General features: G+C 30.9%; 3 protein-coding genes across 3 annotated transcripts in view; 1 reads left to right on the top strand and 2 right to left on the bottom strand.

The window, feature by feature from the left end:
• The window catches only part of LOC111677156, a 37,910-nt gene that overhangs the window by 5,795 nt on the left and 14,001 nt on the right, over window positions 1-18,114 (bottom strand). The window contains exon 2 of the mRNA XM_046951561.1: window positions 14,919-14,975. The gene's annotated coding sequence lies outside the window, so the exon portion shown is untranslated. The remainder of the gene's footprint in view (window positions 1-14,918; window positions 14,976-18,114) is intronic.
• On the top strand, window positions 2,713-3,732 carry LOC111677171 (malate dehydrogenase, mitochondrial-like). The gene has a single exon (XM_023438259.2). It carries the CDS (start codon window positions 2,713-2,715, stop codon window positions 3,730-3,732), a length of 1,020 nt encoding a protein of 339 aa, XP_023294027.2.
• Window positions 3,989-5,023, bottom strand: LOC111677172 (malate dehydrogenase, mitochondrial-like). The gene has a single exon (XM_023438260.2). The coding sequence runs from the start codon at window positions 5,021-5,023 to the stop codon at window positions 3,989-3,991; it is 1,035 nt and encodes a 344-aa protein (XP_023294028.2).

Genomic DNA, 18,114 nt, shown 5'->3' with positions numbered 1-18,114 from the left:
AACTGAACTAGAACTGAACTAGAACTGAACTAGAACTGAACTAGAACTGAACTAGAACTGAACTAGAACTGAACTAGAAATAAACTAGAACTGAACTAGAACTGAACTTGAACTGAGCTAGAACTTAATTAGAACATAATTAGAACTGAACTAGAACTAAACTAGAAGTAAAGTAGAAATGAACTAGAACTGATCCTTATTGATCCACAACAAATATACAACATACACAATTTATTCGGAACTGGTCTAAAATTACTCAAGAGAAAATTTTGGAATTGATTCAAAACTTATCCACTTTGAGTCTGAGTCGTAACGGAACTGATTAAGAAGTAAACCGAAATCGGATGTTTTCCAGTAGGGAACTGAAAACGACTCCTAACAAAATTAGAATTCATCTAAAACTAATGCATTTTCTCTAAGTGCAAAATTTTGCGAATATATGCTCTCTATAGAAGAGCTAAATATTGTGATGTTTAACATCTGATAAATAAAATTCTTATTGTACATTATTTAAATGTGCATAAATATTTTGCACACACATTTTATTTTTTCACTATTCACTATATAGTACTATTATTATTCATATATAGAATTTCAAGGTTAATATACTCAATGCAAAGCTATTGTTTTCCTATTATATCATTTTAATTTTAAACATCTGCTGCCTCAGAGAATTCATGTTAAAATAATAAACAAATTGTATTAAGTGTAATGAATATAATAATTTTAATGCAATTTTGTTTTTTTCTTTTAAATTTTATTTTAATCAAAACAGACCGACCGACAGACAGACAGATAGATAGACAACCTGTTTATATACACAAAGGTATCAAAAACAAACGGACCGATGACACCTACTCAAATGCTTGCTTGAATGCATTATACATTTATGTTCATAAAAATATTTGGGTTTGAAAGGAGATTTATGATGCTTCCCAACAGCAACAACAACGATAACAATTATCAAAGTTGGTTGTAACGGTAGAATTGTGTTTGGAGTTGGGAAATCAACTCATGAACTCAATTCTATAGGTGGTTTATGTTTTGTTTTTTTTTTCTATTTTACCAACAATTTTGCAAACTATTAATTCAAATTCGGAGTCTGTGTATTGTATGTAGGTTTGTGTGAATGTGTTGGATTGTTTATGGTCATGCAATCATGGTCATACATTCAAAGTTTTTCTTTTTCATATATACGAATGAATATGTATGTATGTATGTGTTTGTGTGGTGTAAAGATAAGTGTACTTGCAACATGAATGTTTTCTCAACCGGCAAATATTGTATATAACACAAAACTGGCAACAAACAGCAACTAAATAGCTACAACAACAAGAACAACAATAACATAACGTGTCGTTTTAATGCAAAATGTTGACGGTTCTGGTAATAGTTTCAACTTCTCGTATTTATCTAAACAGTGAGGGGCAAAACAAGTTAAGTCTTAAACACTTCTAGTAACTTCTAATAATATTACTTTATTCCTTTTTGTATATTCCATTTAGTTTCTAAAATTTTATCCACCATTGTATCGAGCGTACACATGTACGTTTCTGTAGTAGTTTCGCATGTTAAGTGCACATAGTTAAGCCGGCTTTAAGCCTCTGTTGTAACTTGTTTCTTCTAAGTTCGAGTACATGTAACTGTCTATTTTAAAGTGTCTAGTTAGAAAGAAACTTAATACCGTTGGAATACATATCATTTAATTTTATTTTATTTTGCATGACAAACAATCACTTTTTTTGTTTAAAAAATAGCGAATTTTTAAAACTAGTTTAAAAAGATATGAAAAACTGAATAATATTTTTAGAAGTATTATTAAGTAATTACTTTGTCAACAGATTAAAATGATGCAATTAAAAGTTCATTTGTTGTTAGATCTTTAAAATTATAGAACTGAGCTAGAACTTAACTAGAAATGAACTAAAACTGAACTAGAACTGAACTAGAAATTAACTAAATCTGAACTGGAACTGAACTAGAACTGAACTAGAACTGAACTAGAACTGAACTAGAACTAAACTAGAACTGAACTAGAACTGAACTAGAACTGAACTAGGACTGAACTAGAACTGAACTAGAACTGAACTAGAACTGAACTAGAACTGAACTAGAACTGATCTAGAACTGAACTAGAACTGAACTAGAACTGAAATAGAACTGAACTAGAACTAAACTAGAACTGAACTAGAACTGAACTAGAACAGAACTAGAACTGAACTAGAACTGAACTAGAACTGAACTAGAACTGAACTAGAACTGAACTAGAACTGAACTAGAACTGAACAGAACTAGAACTGAACTAGAACTGAACTAGAACTGAACTAGAACTGAACTAGAACTGAACTAGAACTGAACTAGAACTGAACTAGAACTGAACTAGAACTGAACTAGAACTGAACTAGAACTGAACTAGAACTGAACTAGAACTGAACTAGAACTGAACTAGAACTGAACTAGAACTGAACTAGAACTGAACTAGAACAGAACTAGAACTGCACCAGGATGCAATATTACATCATGAACAGAACTGGATCAGATATAAAACTCGTTTTCAATTTTAAACCCTGTTTTTCGTTCTGCTTTCTAATCATTCCCTTCTAGTTCGTAATATTTTTTTTTTTTCAAAAATTTTGTTTAAAAAACTTATTTCTTTAAATTTTTAATTTGACAAAATTTCTTGGAATAAAATCAAAATTGAAAAAAGTTAACATGTGGAGTTCTTTGCGCAGATTAACTCATACCAGCGCCCCTTTGGAAATGTGTAAAATTTGCATATTGGGAGCCGATGGTGGTATCGGCCGACATTTGGCTCTTAAACTAAAACTAAATAAAAATATAACCGATTTAGCATTGTACGATATGGCAGACACAAAAGGCGTTCGAGAAGATTTATCTCATATTGACACCATGACCCAAGTATTTGCCTATAGCGGTGAGAAAGCTTTAGTGGAATCTTTGAAATGCAGTAATATAGTGGTGGTATTGGCGGGACAAGCTCATTCTCCTAAATTTAGTTCGAGAGAAGCCATGTTTGGAGCCAATGCTGAGCTAATGATTAACTTTATGAAGGCTACTGTGGAGGCATGTCCCCATAGCATGCCATTTATACATATAGTCACCAATCCGGTGAATGCTTTAGTGCCTTTATGTGCAGAGTACTTAAAAGATGTGGGTTATTATAATCCTAAAAAGCTAATAGGTTCTTCTTCGGTAGATACTATGCGGGCACGTACTTTTCTGGGCCAGGTAGTGGGTTGTGATCCCTCAAAACTTATAGTGCCTGTTGTGGGCGGACACTCTGCGGGTAGTATTACCCCCTTGGTTTCACAAAGTAAACCCCGTTTCGAATTGGATAAAAAGGTTCAGCAGCAATTAGAAGATCGTATAGTTCATGGTGCCGGTGAAGTGGTTAAGGCTAAGAAAACTCAAGGCGCTGCTCAACTGGCTATGGGTCATTGTGTGGCGAATTTTTGTGATTCTATATGTCGTGCTATAAATGGTGAAAAGAATGTAGTAGAAGTGGGTTATGTGCCAGCAGATGTTAATGAGTTGGAATTTTTTGCCTGCAATTTTACGGTGGATAAAGAGGGGATTACAGAGTGTCATCGATTGCCTCCTATGTCGGAATATGAAACCGAGTTATTTTGTAAAGCGGTAAAGGATGTTCAAAATAATATTACTACGGCGAAAGAGTTTTACAAGAAATATAAAGCAGAGAAGTGTAAATAAAGATTACAGGATCCATAAGGAGACAAAAGTGGAAATAATTTCTCGATATTTTAGAGAAAAAGAAGAAAAATATTATGTTTCTGTAATTTTGAAAAGATTTCTGAAAGATTTGAAGATTTTTTAATAAATTCTGAATGTTTTAAAATAAAAAAGATTTTTAATTAAATTTTTTTAATATAAAATTCAAATCGAATACAAATAAAGACGATAAATTGTCTAGCACCTATTGCTCTTCTTTCCGGATCTTCAATTTCTTTCATTTCTGCCCCTTTTTACTTTGAGCGTATTTAATACCCTGCTCTATGCTGTCCTTTAACTCCGGTAAGGCTTTCTTCAATAACTCCTTTTCATAGTTGCTCATGGCAGGCAATGCTTCGAATCCCTTTATACCCTCTTTACTCAACTCAACATTAGAGGAGAAAAATTTAACTTCAGGCATTACCTTAGATTCGACATAAGCCACATCCACCACACCCGATTTACCCTCCATGGCCTTTAATAGGGAATTACAAAAAGTCGCCGCCACATAGGCCATTGAAAGTTGAGCCGATTCTTTGCCCCCTTTAGCCTTAACCACAGCAGCTCCAGCACATCTTATACGTTCATATATAACCGATAATTCTTCACAATCTCCCTGTACCTTGGGAGTAGCTGTGGATATTAAGGGTATAATGGTATTACTAGAGTGGCCTCCTATAACATTAACCTTAACTTTTGCGGGATCTACCAATAAATGTTCCCCTATAAAGGTGCGTGCTCTCATGGTATCTAGTTTAGTAACACCAAATAATTTCTTGGGATCATAGGAATTCAATTGCTTTAAAGTTTCGGCCGCCAATGGCACTAAAGCATTAACTGGATTTGTTATAATAGCCAATATGGCCTCTGGACAGATTTTAGCTTTAAGTGCTGTTATCTGATATATCAAATCCTTATTGGCATCAAATAAAGCAGCCCTAGTAGTAGTTTTATCCGTTCTAGCCACACCCGCTGCTACGACCACCAAATTTGAACATTCCAAAGATTGTTCCAATTTATCGGCACCCGTAAATGCCTTAACACCCGAAAATGTATCGATGTGTGAAACATCAGCTGCTATGCCGTCGGTATTTTTAATATCCATTAAAACTAAATCGCTAACTAGACGATCAGCTTTTATAAGCATGGCCAGAGCCTGACCGATGCCACCAGCTGAACCGATAACGGTAATGCGACTAAAACACGCAGAGGTGGAGGATATAAAACGTTTGTTGGTATTTCCAGACAAAACTTTCGATAATTGTCTTAGCATTTTGCCAATAAAAGATAATGAAAATGAAGTTTTGAAATTGTATATAGAAGAAAATTTTAGTTTTGAAATATTTTTTTAGTAAATGTCTAAATTAGAATTCTGGAAAACTATCGATAAAATCTAGAAGTGTAACATTGTCAAGTTTAAACTCAGTTTAAAGTGTTCAAAAACAAAATTCAGTAAAATTATCACGTTTGTCATTTTAAACACAATTTCTGCCTAAAAATTTTATAATTCTTTTCTATAGAAATTTTTGACTAAATTTTTTTATTTCTTTTCTAAATAATTTTACAAATGACCCCTAATTATAAAACAATAAACATTTTTCTCACAATTTTAAAACAATTATAAAAAAAAAAATATTTTTTTTAAATAATTTAATTTTAATTATATTTTTTTACAACAAATTCCTTTCACTTACAAACAGTTCAATGTCAATAACCCAAGAAGATCTAACCAGAAAAAGTCTCAATACAACTAACTACGCTTTTGAAGCATAAATTTTTATTTTTTTCTAAAAGTTTGCCATTAACATAAAACCCAAGATCAATATACGTCTGGTTCAGAGAATCTACTTTTATATTAAATACAATTACTTTGTTTTTTCTGCTTTTTCGTTGTGTCATTAGTTTATTATGTGGTTTAATTATGTTGATTTTAAGCGAAAAAAATAACAATAACAAATTTTAAATAAAATAGAAAAAATTATAATGACAAAGAAAATAAATTCTTTTAGTTTAAGTTCAATGAGTTTTTAATTAAAATTATGGTAGAAAAAGTAGCGGTAAGTAATTTTATTTAATTATGAGCAATTATTGGACAAAGTTTGAAAGAAGTAACCAAATAGTTTAAAAACTGTTTGACATAACTGACTGACTGACAGACTAACAAACTAACTAACTAACAAACTAACAAACTAACAAACTAACTAACTAACTAACTAACTAACTAACTAACTAACTAACTAACTAACTAACTAACTGACTAACTAACTAACTAACTAACTAACTAACTAACTAACTACCTAACTAACTAACTAACTAACTAACTAACTTACTAACTAACTAACTAACTAACTAACTAACTAACTAACTAACTAACTAACTAACTAACTAACTAACTATTTAGATAACTAACTAGATAACTAACTAACTAACTAACTAACTAGATAACTTACTAGATAACTAACTAAATAACTAACTAACTAACTAACTAACTAACTAACTAACTAACTAACTAACTAACTGACTGACTGTCTGACTAACTACCTACCTACCTACCTACCTAACTAACTAAATAACTAACTAACTAACTAACTAACTAACTAACTAACTAACTAACTAACTAACTAACTAACTAACTAACTAACTAACTAACTAACTAACTAACTAACTAACTAACTAACTAACTAACTAACTAACTAACTAACTAACTAACTAACTAAATAATTAACTAACTAACTAACTAACTAACTAACTAACTAACTTACTAACTAACTAACTAACTAACTAACTAACTAACTAACTAACTAACTAAATAACTATCTACCTATCTATCTATCTATCTATCTATCTATCTATCTATCTATCTATCTATCTATCTATCTATCTATCTAACTATCTATCTATCTAACTAACTAACTAACTAACTTCAATGTTTACGAAAACTTAGTTCTGCTTCAATCGAAAAAGGAAGACTCAGTTTGGCATACATTGACGCTCATTAGATGGAACAAATTTTTCATTCAGAAACTTCTAAGACGTTTGAGTTTGGCCTCATTCTTTATATTTTGCCAATTCGAACATTTTAAAGAAGATTGAGTCTGGCTTCAATTGAAGTAGTAAGGCCTAGTTTGGCTTACATTGAAGCTCTTTATGTCGATCGAATTTCAATCGGAGTTTCTTAAGAAGAATACTGAGTGTGACTTCAATTGAAAAATGAAAACCCAGTTCGGCTTGCATTGACACTCTTAAAGAAGACTACGTTTCAATCGAGGAAGGAAGAGCCAATTTGGCGTAATCGAAGCACTTTAAGAAGGTAAAAAAGTTTGATAGCAATTGGATCCAACTTGACTTGAATTAGAGCTGTTTAAACTATGACTATGTTTATGATTAAGTATGAAAACCCAGTTTAACTTGCACTGTAGCTCTTTGTGCGTTAGCCGAATTTGCCTTAAAACGGACATTTTTATGAAGACTGAGAGTGAATTCAGTCAATGCCTTAAATTAATGTTCTGTAAGTAGATTAAGATTGACTTTGTTGGGTTTATAGGAGCATCTTCGGAGTTCGATTTTACTAAGTTTGACTTTAATCGGATTGAGTTAACCTTGAATAGACGCTCCTTAATGAGGGTAAATAGGAACTATTAGAGTAAGCTTTAATTAGAGTTCATAAGGTAGATTAATTTTGTTAACATTCTGAGCTGTTTATCTATATTGAATTGGATTAATCACAGTTTTTTAAGTAGACATAATTGAACTCAAACAGAGCTTTTTAAGTAAACTAAGTTTTTAAGCTCTTAAATTAGAATGAACTTGGTTATAACCTGACCTCTTTAAGTCGACTAGGTTTCGCATCAATCGCAGATTTTTATGATGACTAACTAGAGCTTTACTTAAAATAGCTTAAACTTGGCTTTAACCAAAGCTTTTTAAGTAGACTGGGTTTAGCTAATAAACTCAAGCGGACTTATTCGAGTAGACTTAGTTAGGCTTTTATCGGTGTTTTTTAGTAAGATTGATTTTCTTAACAATCTGAGCTTTTTATCTAGACGCTTTAAGTAGAAATAGTTGGTCTCAAACTGAGCTTTTCAAATAGGCAAAGTTCTGAAGCTCTAAAAGTTGATAAAACTTGGTTATAAGCTGACTTCTTTAAGTCGACTAGGTTTGACTTCAATCCCAGTTTCTTTATCTGTTATATCTTATCTGTAAGAGTAGCTTTGCTTTGGCTCTAATTCAAGCTTTGACTTCGACCGAGGATCATTAGTTGGACACAAACGGAACTATTAGAGTAGACTTAGTTTGGCTTTTATCGGTGCTCTTTGGTAAGATTGATTTTCTCAACAATCAGAGCTTTTTATCTAGACTGAATTTGGCTTTAATCGCAGCGCTTTAAGTAGACTTAGTTGGACTCTAATTGGGGTCTTTTAGTAGACAAAGTAGAATTCTACTTGAGCTCTTAAAGTAGCCTATACTTGGCTTTGACTAGACCTTTTTAAGTAGACTGGGTTTAGCTTCAATTGCACCTCTTTATTAGACTAGCTAGGACTTAATCTTAGCTCTAAGTGTAGCTTGAGCTTAGCATCAATCCAAGCTTTATTTAAACTCTCTTTAACTAGTTAAAGTACTTTTCAAACTGTTTTTGGGTTGCCAGATTTGTATTATTATCAAACTAAACGTGATTTCCCGATTGTTAACTTATAGTTGTAATCAAAAACCGGAAAACTATAACATTTTAAACCCTTAAAAATAAAGCGTTAAAAAAATAAACGTTTAATTGTTTTAATTTTAACACTCCGAAAGGAAAAACTTTCACCTAATATATGTTGATATTTGAGTTGGATTGTAAAACTTTTTTTTTCGATTTACTTCTAAAACCCCACAAAAACACTAATTAGTTTAGCATACAACTAGTACAATTAAACCACCAAAATGAAAGTTGAAGATTTCAAATGATTTGTATTTCCTACCATTCTAATGCCACCACATTACCTGCAAAAGATGTAAATGATAACAAAGAAGAAAACAAAAAAAAAGAAGTAGTAACAATTTCACAAAAACCCATTGTTGAAAGAAGTCTTCCAACCAATTCTAGCTTCAACTTTAACTTAATATGTTTCTATGCTTTTCGATTTACATCTTTAACATCAACTCTGTTTTATTAACATTTGTTTGTTTTTAGTTTAGTAACATTTGTATTTCTTTCTTAAGCTAAACAACTAAATCAACATACATTCATACTAAAAGAAAAACATGCATTTAGTTGATTCTGTCAGTCATACGTTATTGGCTTAAGCCCCTCAATGCGCTCACTGCCACAAAATGTGCATGAAGACTGACCTACATTTAGTTTTCTTCAGTTTTCCCCAATAATCATCATCATCATATTAACGTAATATTACACAAAAATATTATAAAAAAACAAGTAATATTTCTATATTCGGCTGTGCCGAATCGTATATACCCTTCATCAAGTATGTTTTAAAAACGCAGTTTTTATTTATTTTGTATCTCTGCACACATGTCACACATAACATACACACAAACAAATATAAACTGTAGCAGAAAGAAATATTAACCGTTGTACTGTAATACCACCGTCACACTGTACTACCACCCTCAAACAAATATGAGCTGTATTACCTACATATTACTGCTTTATCTCCTTGCTCTTGTTATACACACTTACCTTCGTGAGAACAGAACAGCATCCAAACATACAAAACAAATACACAGCTGAATAAAACCAAATAGATGTCCACACGCACATGTACATCTTTATCCAATTCACAGTGTTGTTGTTGCTTTTTTAACAAAGCATGAAAAAAATGTGGCTTTTTTGATGAAATTTTCACAGGTTGTCTCGGATTTTTGCTCATATATCCGTTATTTATAGAGCGATTTTGCTGATTTTAAATAGCGATCCACTCGAATGCATGTCTAACTGAATTATTGAAGATTCGGATTTCAACAGACAGACAGACGGACATGGCTTAATCGACTCCGCTATCTATAAGGATCCAGAATATATATACTTTATAGGGTCGGAAAATTATATTATAGAAATTACAAACGGAATAACAAACTTATATATACCCTTCTCACGAAGGTGAAGGGTATAAAAACAACAATTACTGGTTGTGCATAGAGAGAAGAAGAAGTGAAGAAGAAAAGAATACAACAAAAAACAAAAAAAAACACGTAAAAATATTTCTATATTGTAGTAGTCGACTATGTCGTCTTTGGTCTTGGGTCGTCATCATATTATTTTTTTCCATGTTATTATTGTAGTTTTAGCATTTGAAATGACATTTTAAAATGGTCTCTCACTCAAATAAAGAGTTGTGTGTTGTCATTTTCGGATAATGAACATTATTAGAAATAAAGGGTATTAAAGTCGAAGCTGTCAGAATATAATATTAAAATTTCATTTGAAATTTAGTTTAAATCGAAGCTTCTTAAATCTGACTGAATCGGTGTAACTCTTTAGGTAGAATAAACTTGACATTAATTTGTCTAAGTGTAAGACTTCAATCACAAATTTTTGCAAAGTTTGACTCTAATTGGAGTTCTCTTAACACAGTTCTCAAACAAAATTTACCTTCAATCGCAGTTCTAAAGTCGAAGCTGTCAGAATATAATATAAAAATTTCAGTTGAAATTTGGTTTAAATCGAAGCTCATTAAATCTGACTGAATCTTTAAAAAGAATAAATTTGACTTTAATTTGACTAAGTGTAACGATGCTCTTTAAGTAGACATATTTGTAAGAGACGTAATATGGCTTCAGACGCCTATCTTATATCAAGTTTATTTTCGATCGTACCACGCCTAGCTTTAATCTTTAAGTAAATCGGGCTTGGCCTTAACGAGAGCTGTCTAAGCAGATTGTGTTTGACTTAAATGAGAGCTTTTTAAGTAAACTCAGTTTGTCCTCCAGTTTGGAGCTCCTTAAGTAAATAGATATCGTCTTCAAAAGAGGACTCTTTAAATAGACAGAGTTTGACAATAATCAGAAAGAGACTCTATAAGTAGACAAAGTTTGATTCTAATCGGAGATCTAAAAATAGAAATAATTTGATTCCAATACTAACTTGTTAAGTAGGCATAGTTTGACTTTAATTGGAGTTTCTTAAGTAGATTGAGTTTGTCTTCAATTGGAGCTTTTTAAATGCAAATTTGGCCTCAATCCTAGGAGCATTTTAAGCAGACTTAGTTCATCTTAATTTCGAGCTTCCTCAGTAAATAGAGATCGTCTTCAACGGGCGGCTCTTTAAATAGACAGATTTTGGCAACAATCGGACTGAGTTTGTATTCAATTGGAGCTCTTACGGTAAAAAGAGTTCAGCGTTTAGCATTACTTGGACTCCTTAAGTAGAGTGAATTTGACTCCAACAGGAGCTCTTTAAAGACACATAATCTGCCTTCAATTGAAGCTCCTTGCAATCGTAGCTTTTAAAGTATAAACGGGTTTTCTTCAATGAGAGCCCTTTTTAAAGACTGAATTTGGCATAAATGGGAGCTTTTAAAGTAGACTTGTTTTGACTCTAGTTTGAGCTTCTTATTAAGTAGTCAGTCCTTTGAGTCAATAAGGGGCACTGGAGTGAGTTGGTTTCTATCGGAGCTCTTTAAGAAGACCGTATTGCATGTCCAAGAAGGCTATTTAAGTATACAAAGTTTGGATCCAATTATAGCTTATTAAGCAGAGTCTGGCTTTAATACGATTTCTTTAAGCTAGATACAGTTTGTCTTCAATTGCAGATCTTTAAGCGGACTTAGTTTGTATTCAATTGAAGGTTTTTGAATTGCAGATCTTTAAGCGGACTTAGTTTGATTTCAATCAAAGCTTTTCAATTAAAAGGAACTTGACTTCAATCAGCTTAAGTTTCACTTCAATTAGAGATCAATAAGTTCTATGAAATATGACCCTACGAAAATCTTTAAGTAGACAGATTATGGCTTCAATCAGACAGAGTTTCTCTGAAATCGTAGCTTATTAAAATGTTTAAGTGTTTCGTATCTGAGTGAGTTTATGCTCAACTTTAAACAAATTGAATTTAGCTTTAATCGAACGAAGATCTTTTAGTCGAAAGTGTTTAATTTTTCTCGGTCAGAGATCGGGTTTATTCAGAGCTTTTTAAATATAAGATACTTCAACTTTGGGCCAAACTCCCTAGGCCCTAATCATAGCCTATCAAGCAGACGGCGTCTGGTTTTAATACGAATTCTTTTAACAGACAAAGGAAGTTTTTAAGCTCACTAAGTTAGACTTCAATCGAAGGTCTTTTATTAGACGGAATCTTTGACATCAATCAGCCTAAGATTGACTACAATTAGAGATCTATAAGTTGTACGAAATTTGACCCTAAGACACTCTTAAGGTAGACAGAGTTTCTCTCTGAAATCGGACAAAGCTCTTTAAGTAGGATGTGTTTGGTTCAGAATTCGACTTTCTAGGAACAACGTTTAAAATTGCCGCTCTTTAAGTAAACTTAGTTTGTCTTCATTTGGAGATTTTAAAATTCCTTGAGTTTGACTTCAATCGAAGTTCTTTTATTAGACGGAATCTGACTTCAATTAGCCCAAGATTGACTTCAATTAAAGATCTTAAGTTGTTCTAAATTTGACCCTAATAAACTCTTCAAGTAGACAGATTGTGGCTTCAATCAGACTGAGTTTCTTGTTTTTAATCAAACTGAGTATAGATGCAATTCTGATGCATTTAGTGGACGAAGTTAAGCTTTCCAATATGCCTCTTTTTAGAGCTTTTTAAATACATTAAGTAGTCCGAATCTTTAACTAGATAATGGCAACTCTTTAAGTATAGAAAGTTTATCTTCATTCGATGTGAGTTTGGTTTCAATCGAAAAACTGAGATTGATATCAATTTGTCTATATTTGGCTTAATGAGATCTAATTTACTTCAGTTTATTAGCTCCTTTTGCATTACCCTTTTAAATTCATTCACATAATAGAAACACATTTTATTTTCTATATTTACATACGCACAATGAAATTATCTAGTGGTTATTATTCTTGGGAGCTGCTGCTCCGTAGTTTCCAAGTAAAAACCTCAAGAACAAAATAAATATTGTCATATGAGTATTTAAAAAAAAAAAAAACTATTAATAATAATAAAAATTTCTCATTGTTTTACAAGTAAAACAAATAAGTTATAAATTATATTATTATGCAAATAAAATAGAACTAAAATAAAATTTTAGAATTTTAAACAATTTAAAAATTTAAAAATTTTTTTTTTAATACAAAAACTATTCAAATTAATAAATAACATTTAGCATTAAGCAAAACTTTCAAAATGCAATCAAATACAGATTTAAAAGATCGTTATTGCAACAACTAACCAACCAAACAAGTTTATATTGATCTTGGTCTCTTAGATTTGTCACCAAAATCTGGCAACAACAATATTGTTTTTGTTTACAATAAAAATGCAATCACCCAAGCGTTTATGCACCTTTTTACTCTCTTTCTCTCTACCTCTTTTTTTTCTATATTTTATACATAACCTAACAAATGTCATAGGAATGCAGTAACAGGCCTACTACTATAAAAAGCCAGTTTTTTTTTTTCAAATAAATTTATTTTATTTATTTGTTATATGAGTTTTGATTACGTTGAATAACTTTTTAATGGCACCGGTTTGTTTTGTTGTTTTTTCTATATTGGAAATTATAAACGTAACATTTTTTAAAATAAATGATGGACGTATGTAGTGCCCGCCTCAGTAACTGTTATATATGTTATGGTTTGGGCTTGGTTTTGAATGCATATGTATGTATAACGATCGTTTAGAGTTGCAATGTTCAAAACAAATAAAGGCCGCAAGTAAGTGTGATCATTTGATTTATAACAAATAATGGGTCAGAAATGTTCCCTTAATAACAATTAAGGGAAAGTAATTCTCTGGATAAGAATTATGTGTATTTTTATACCCTTCACCTTCGTGAGAAGGGTATATATAAGTTTGTCATTCCGTTTGTAATTTCTATAATATAATTTTCCGACCCTATAAAGTATATATATATTCTGGATCCTTATAGATAGCGGAGTCGATTAAGCCATGTCCGTCTGTCTGTCCATCTGTCTGTCTGTCAGTTGAAATCAGTTTTTAGAGGTCCCCGGATATCGGCGAGATCCGAATCTTCAATAATTCAGTTAGACATGCTTTCAAGAAGATCACTATTTAAAATCAACAAAATCGGTCTATAAATAACGGAGATATAGCAAAAATCCGAGACAACCTCTGAAAATTTCATCAAAAAAGCCACATTTTTTTCATGCTTTGTTAAAAAAGCAACAAAAACACTGTGAATTGGATAAAGATGTACATGTGCGTGTGGAGATGTATTTGGTTTTATTCAGCTGTGAATTTTTTTTTGTATGTTTGGGTGCTGTTCTGTTCTCACGAAGGTGAGGGTATAACAAGAACAAGGAGATAAAGCAGTAATATGTTGGTAATACAGCTCATATTTGTTTGAGGGTGGTAATGCAGTTTGACGGTGGTATTACAGTACAACGGTTAATATTTCTTTCTGCTACAGTTTATATTTGTTTGTGTGTATGTTATGTGTGACATGTGTGCAGAGATACAAAATAAATAAAAACTGTTTTTTAAAACATACTTGGTGAAGGGTATATAAGATTCGGCACAGCCGAATATAGAAATATTACTTGTTTCATAATCAGATGTTTAAAAACCGTTAAGAAATTTTAAAGCTTGAAAATGATCCGATCTTTAAGTTGTTAAAAGAATAGATCTACTGAAACTTAAATACCGAGTTTTAAAAGATCCTACCAGAGGTTAAATAACGCCAAACTTAGTATGGTAGACCGAAAAAGGTGTGTTCGATTCCCAACTGAAACACAAGTTAAGGAGCGCACAATAAGCCCAATAGAGGCCTGGGCATCCTTCTTTAAAACTAACTAAATAACACCACCCGATATTTACCGAAATTTCAATGGAATTTAAAAAAAATTAAATTTACATAACGATCACTTTCGAATTTGTTTGCTGATCTTGTTGATTGATCTAAAAAGTTAATTTCTTTAATTTAGACATTAATTTTCAACTGAGATCTTTCTTATTAGGAATTTAAAGTAATAATCTACATATATAAAATATCAAGTAAATTATTTAAATTTTTCAAAACTTACCCCAATAAATTGGTATCACGTCGTCGTTAGTAATAGATTTAAATTGTTAATTGTGATCTGCAAAAAAGAAAATATATAAAAATTAGATAAATATCTAATAAAATTAATAAATTTTTAAAAATTATACGAATAACATAAAAAATAGTACAATTTCCACGTAATAGAATGTAATAGAATCCTGATCAAGGATAAGTTTGCTATGATTTCAATTTCCAGTTGAAGAAGTAACCGGAGGCAAAGTTGAATGAAATTTGTACAAAAAGTGATCTACGATAACATTATATAAATATAATCTAAAAATGGCAAATTGGGGGGCTCTTGGCAAATTGAGGGGGCTCCTTACACAGGTAAGAAGTTTTCGGATTGCCAAACACTTGGGAGTGGTCAGGACCAATCCTCTGTGAAAAGTATAGACAGCGAACTATGACCAAGTATTCCCTGGGCAATGGCTTTAGCCTCAAGCTAGCTAAAGTTAAAAGGAGACCAGCCATGTAACCTGCATGGTCTTACAGACGTCTCAAGAAAGTAGGCAACTACCGCTAAATCATGTCCGAACCGCGCTATTAAACCCACAGAGCAGACCTATCACTAAGCTAGGGGAAGAGGTTTAGCAACTCACATCACCTAAAACTCAAATTGCTAACAAATCGCTAGGACGCCGTATGCTCCAGTGGGAGTTAGAGAAACTTATATATTTAATCTAGAATATAAACTTTTGAAATTCCGTAAACGATTAGATTAATTTAAAGTAGAAGAGCTAAAAAAGGTTAATAGGAATTATACCCAAATTGATCTACTATAATCATATATAAACAAAATATCCAACAGATCGAGTTTGGATTCTCTTAGTATTAAAATTCAAGTTCCAGAAATAGCAGTCTACTATTACCTACCACCTTTTTGGGAAAATCGGAAATTTAAGAATGACACATTTGATAATATTATGCAACTGGTGTTTTACATTTATAATCCATTAAAATAATGTTTACCAGTTTATGTTTAACAGCAGAAATTTTCATAACAGTGCAAGTTTCAAAGAAATTATAAAAGTTTTAAATTCTCTGCAGAATTAAACTATTTAGCGGAGAAATATGGCAGCATTGGATGAAATATATTAATCATACTTATACAGTTGCTCAGCTACTTTTATAATCCCTTCAAAAAATCAGTAACAGTTCATGCTCTTAGGAGAAATTCTCTTAACAGTGCAAGTTACAAAAACAAATTTAAATAACATGAGTTTCTCTCAGGAATAACATAATTTTTCGGGTAAATATGGCAACATTGAATGAAAAATATTCAAATAATCTTTAACAATAGCTGTTGGAAAGAAAAATTCTCTTAACAGAGCGAAATTACAAAGAAATGTTAAAGTTTTTGTGTTCTTTGAGAATGAAAACCCTTTTCCGATAACATATGGCAGCACTGGAAAAAACCGTTAATGAAATTTATATAGCAACATAACTACTTTCATAATTCCTAAAAATAATCTACAACAGTACGTATTAGAAAGAAAAATTATTTTAACAGTGCTATTTACACAATCTAATTTAAATAACATGAGATTTTCTTAGGAAAAACATAATTTTTAGAAGAAATATGGCAACATTGAATGAAAAATATTCAAATAATCTTTAACAGTCGCTGTTGGAAAGAAAAATTCTCTTAAAAGAACAAAATTATAAAGAAATTTAAAAGTTTTGAATAATATTATTTTCCTAAGAAATATGGCAGCACTGGATATAAATTTTTAATAAAAATTATACGGCAGCTTAAGTACTTTTATAATCCTTATAAATAATCTCTACTAGTTCATGTTCGAAGGAGAAATTCTCTTAAAAGTGCAAGTTAAAAAGAAATTTTAAAAAATTAAGATTCACTAAGGAATAAAATAATTTTCCGAGGAAATATGGCAGCATTGGATTAAAAATATTAATGAATTTTATACAGCAGCTCAACTACTTTTATAATCCCTAATAATACTTAGCAGTTGCCGTTGGAAAGAAAAATTCTCTTAACAGAACAAAATTATAAAGAAATTATTAAGTTGTGGGATTTTTTGAGCAATAAAACCATTTTCAAAAGAAATATGGCAGCACGGGATGAAAAATTTTTATGAAACTTATGCAGCAGCTCAATTTTTGTCATAATTTATTCAAATTATCTGCAAGAGTTCATGTTGTAAAGAGAAATTCTCTTTAGAGAATAAAAATAATTAAATTTTGGATTCTTTGAGTTATAAGAACGTTTTTCGAAAAAAGGTGTTATCTTGGAAGTAAAAATATTTTTGTTATTTATTTAGTAATTGGTGTGTTACTATCATTTTTATCAAAAATCTTTAACAGATCATTTTGGAAAGAAAATTTTAGTGACTTTTGTACAAAAAAAATTTTGTCGATAAAGTCACTATTTTGTATTAACAAGACGATTTTCAAGTAAGAAAAAGTCAAATAATCGATTTTGTAAAGTAGTCTGATAAGTTTGATATTAAGAAATGATTAAACAAAGTCTGGTAACTTTATGCTTTAGAAATCAGTAATGTCAATAACATTTTTCTACTGCATAGCTAAGTTTGAGGAAAAACTTTAAACACACCTAACAGATATCAATGACTCCAACTCAAACAATTTGAACTTTAACAAAGCACAAGTTTTCCAACTTAACAATTAACGAATTGTTAAGATTTCCGCCACACAACAATTGTTAATAATATTTCTCACATTTAATTATTAACATTATTTAGTGCGTAGCACAACTAATTGAAAAATACTATTTCAAATGAGACTTAAATTTCAACATGTATGAGTCTATGTACATTAAAAATTTAATAAATGTACACTTGTTAAGTTGAAAAAAAATTAAATACATTAATTTTTTAAATAAAAGAAAAATTTCACTTTTTTTTTGAAAAGTGTTAATGAAAGTTTGAAAATTTGTCATGATAAATATGCACGTTTTCGTTAACGAAAACTAATTCAAAACAAATCAATGTTTAAAATTATATAGACATACAAATTCACATGTCAAGTTTTGCTTTTTTATAAAACAATTTTAATATAAAACGTGTTCACATGGCAAAAAAAAAAATAGAAATTAAATTGAAAGTGTTTTTTTTTTCTCTCCCAAAAATAGTAAAATGTTGAATAATTGTATATTTTGAAAAGAGTAAAAAAAATGTTTAACGATGACACTAAAT

This window comes from Lucilia cuprina, chromosome 5 (assembly GCF_022045245.1).
Source record: "Lucilia cuprina isolate Lc7/37 chromosome 5, ASM2204524v1, whole genome shotgun sequence".
NCBI classification, from domain to species: domain Eukaryota; kingdom Metazoa; phylum Arthropoda; class Insecta; order Diptera; family Calliphoridae; genus Lucilia; species Lucilia cuprina.
The sequence above is the reverse complement of the archived record's forward strand: the minus strand, read 5'-3'. Positions and strand labels throughout refer to the sequence as shown.

Bases quoted from the DNA above. Each gene is read 5' to 3' on its own strand.
- LOC111677171 (XM_023438259.2), top strand. From the start codon at position 2,713: ATGTGGAGTTCTTTGCGCAGATTAACTCATACCAGCGCCCCTTTGGAA.
- LOC111677172 (XM_023438260.2), bottom strand. From the start codon at position 5,023: ATGCTAAGACAATTATCGAAAGTTTTGTCTGGAAATACCAACAAACGT.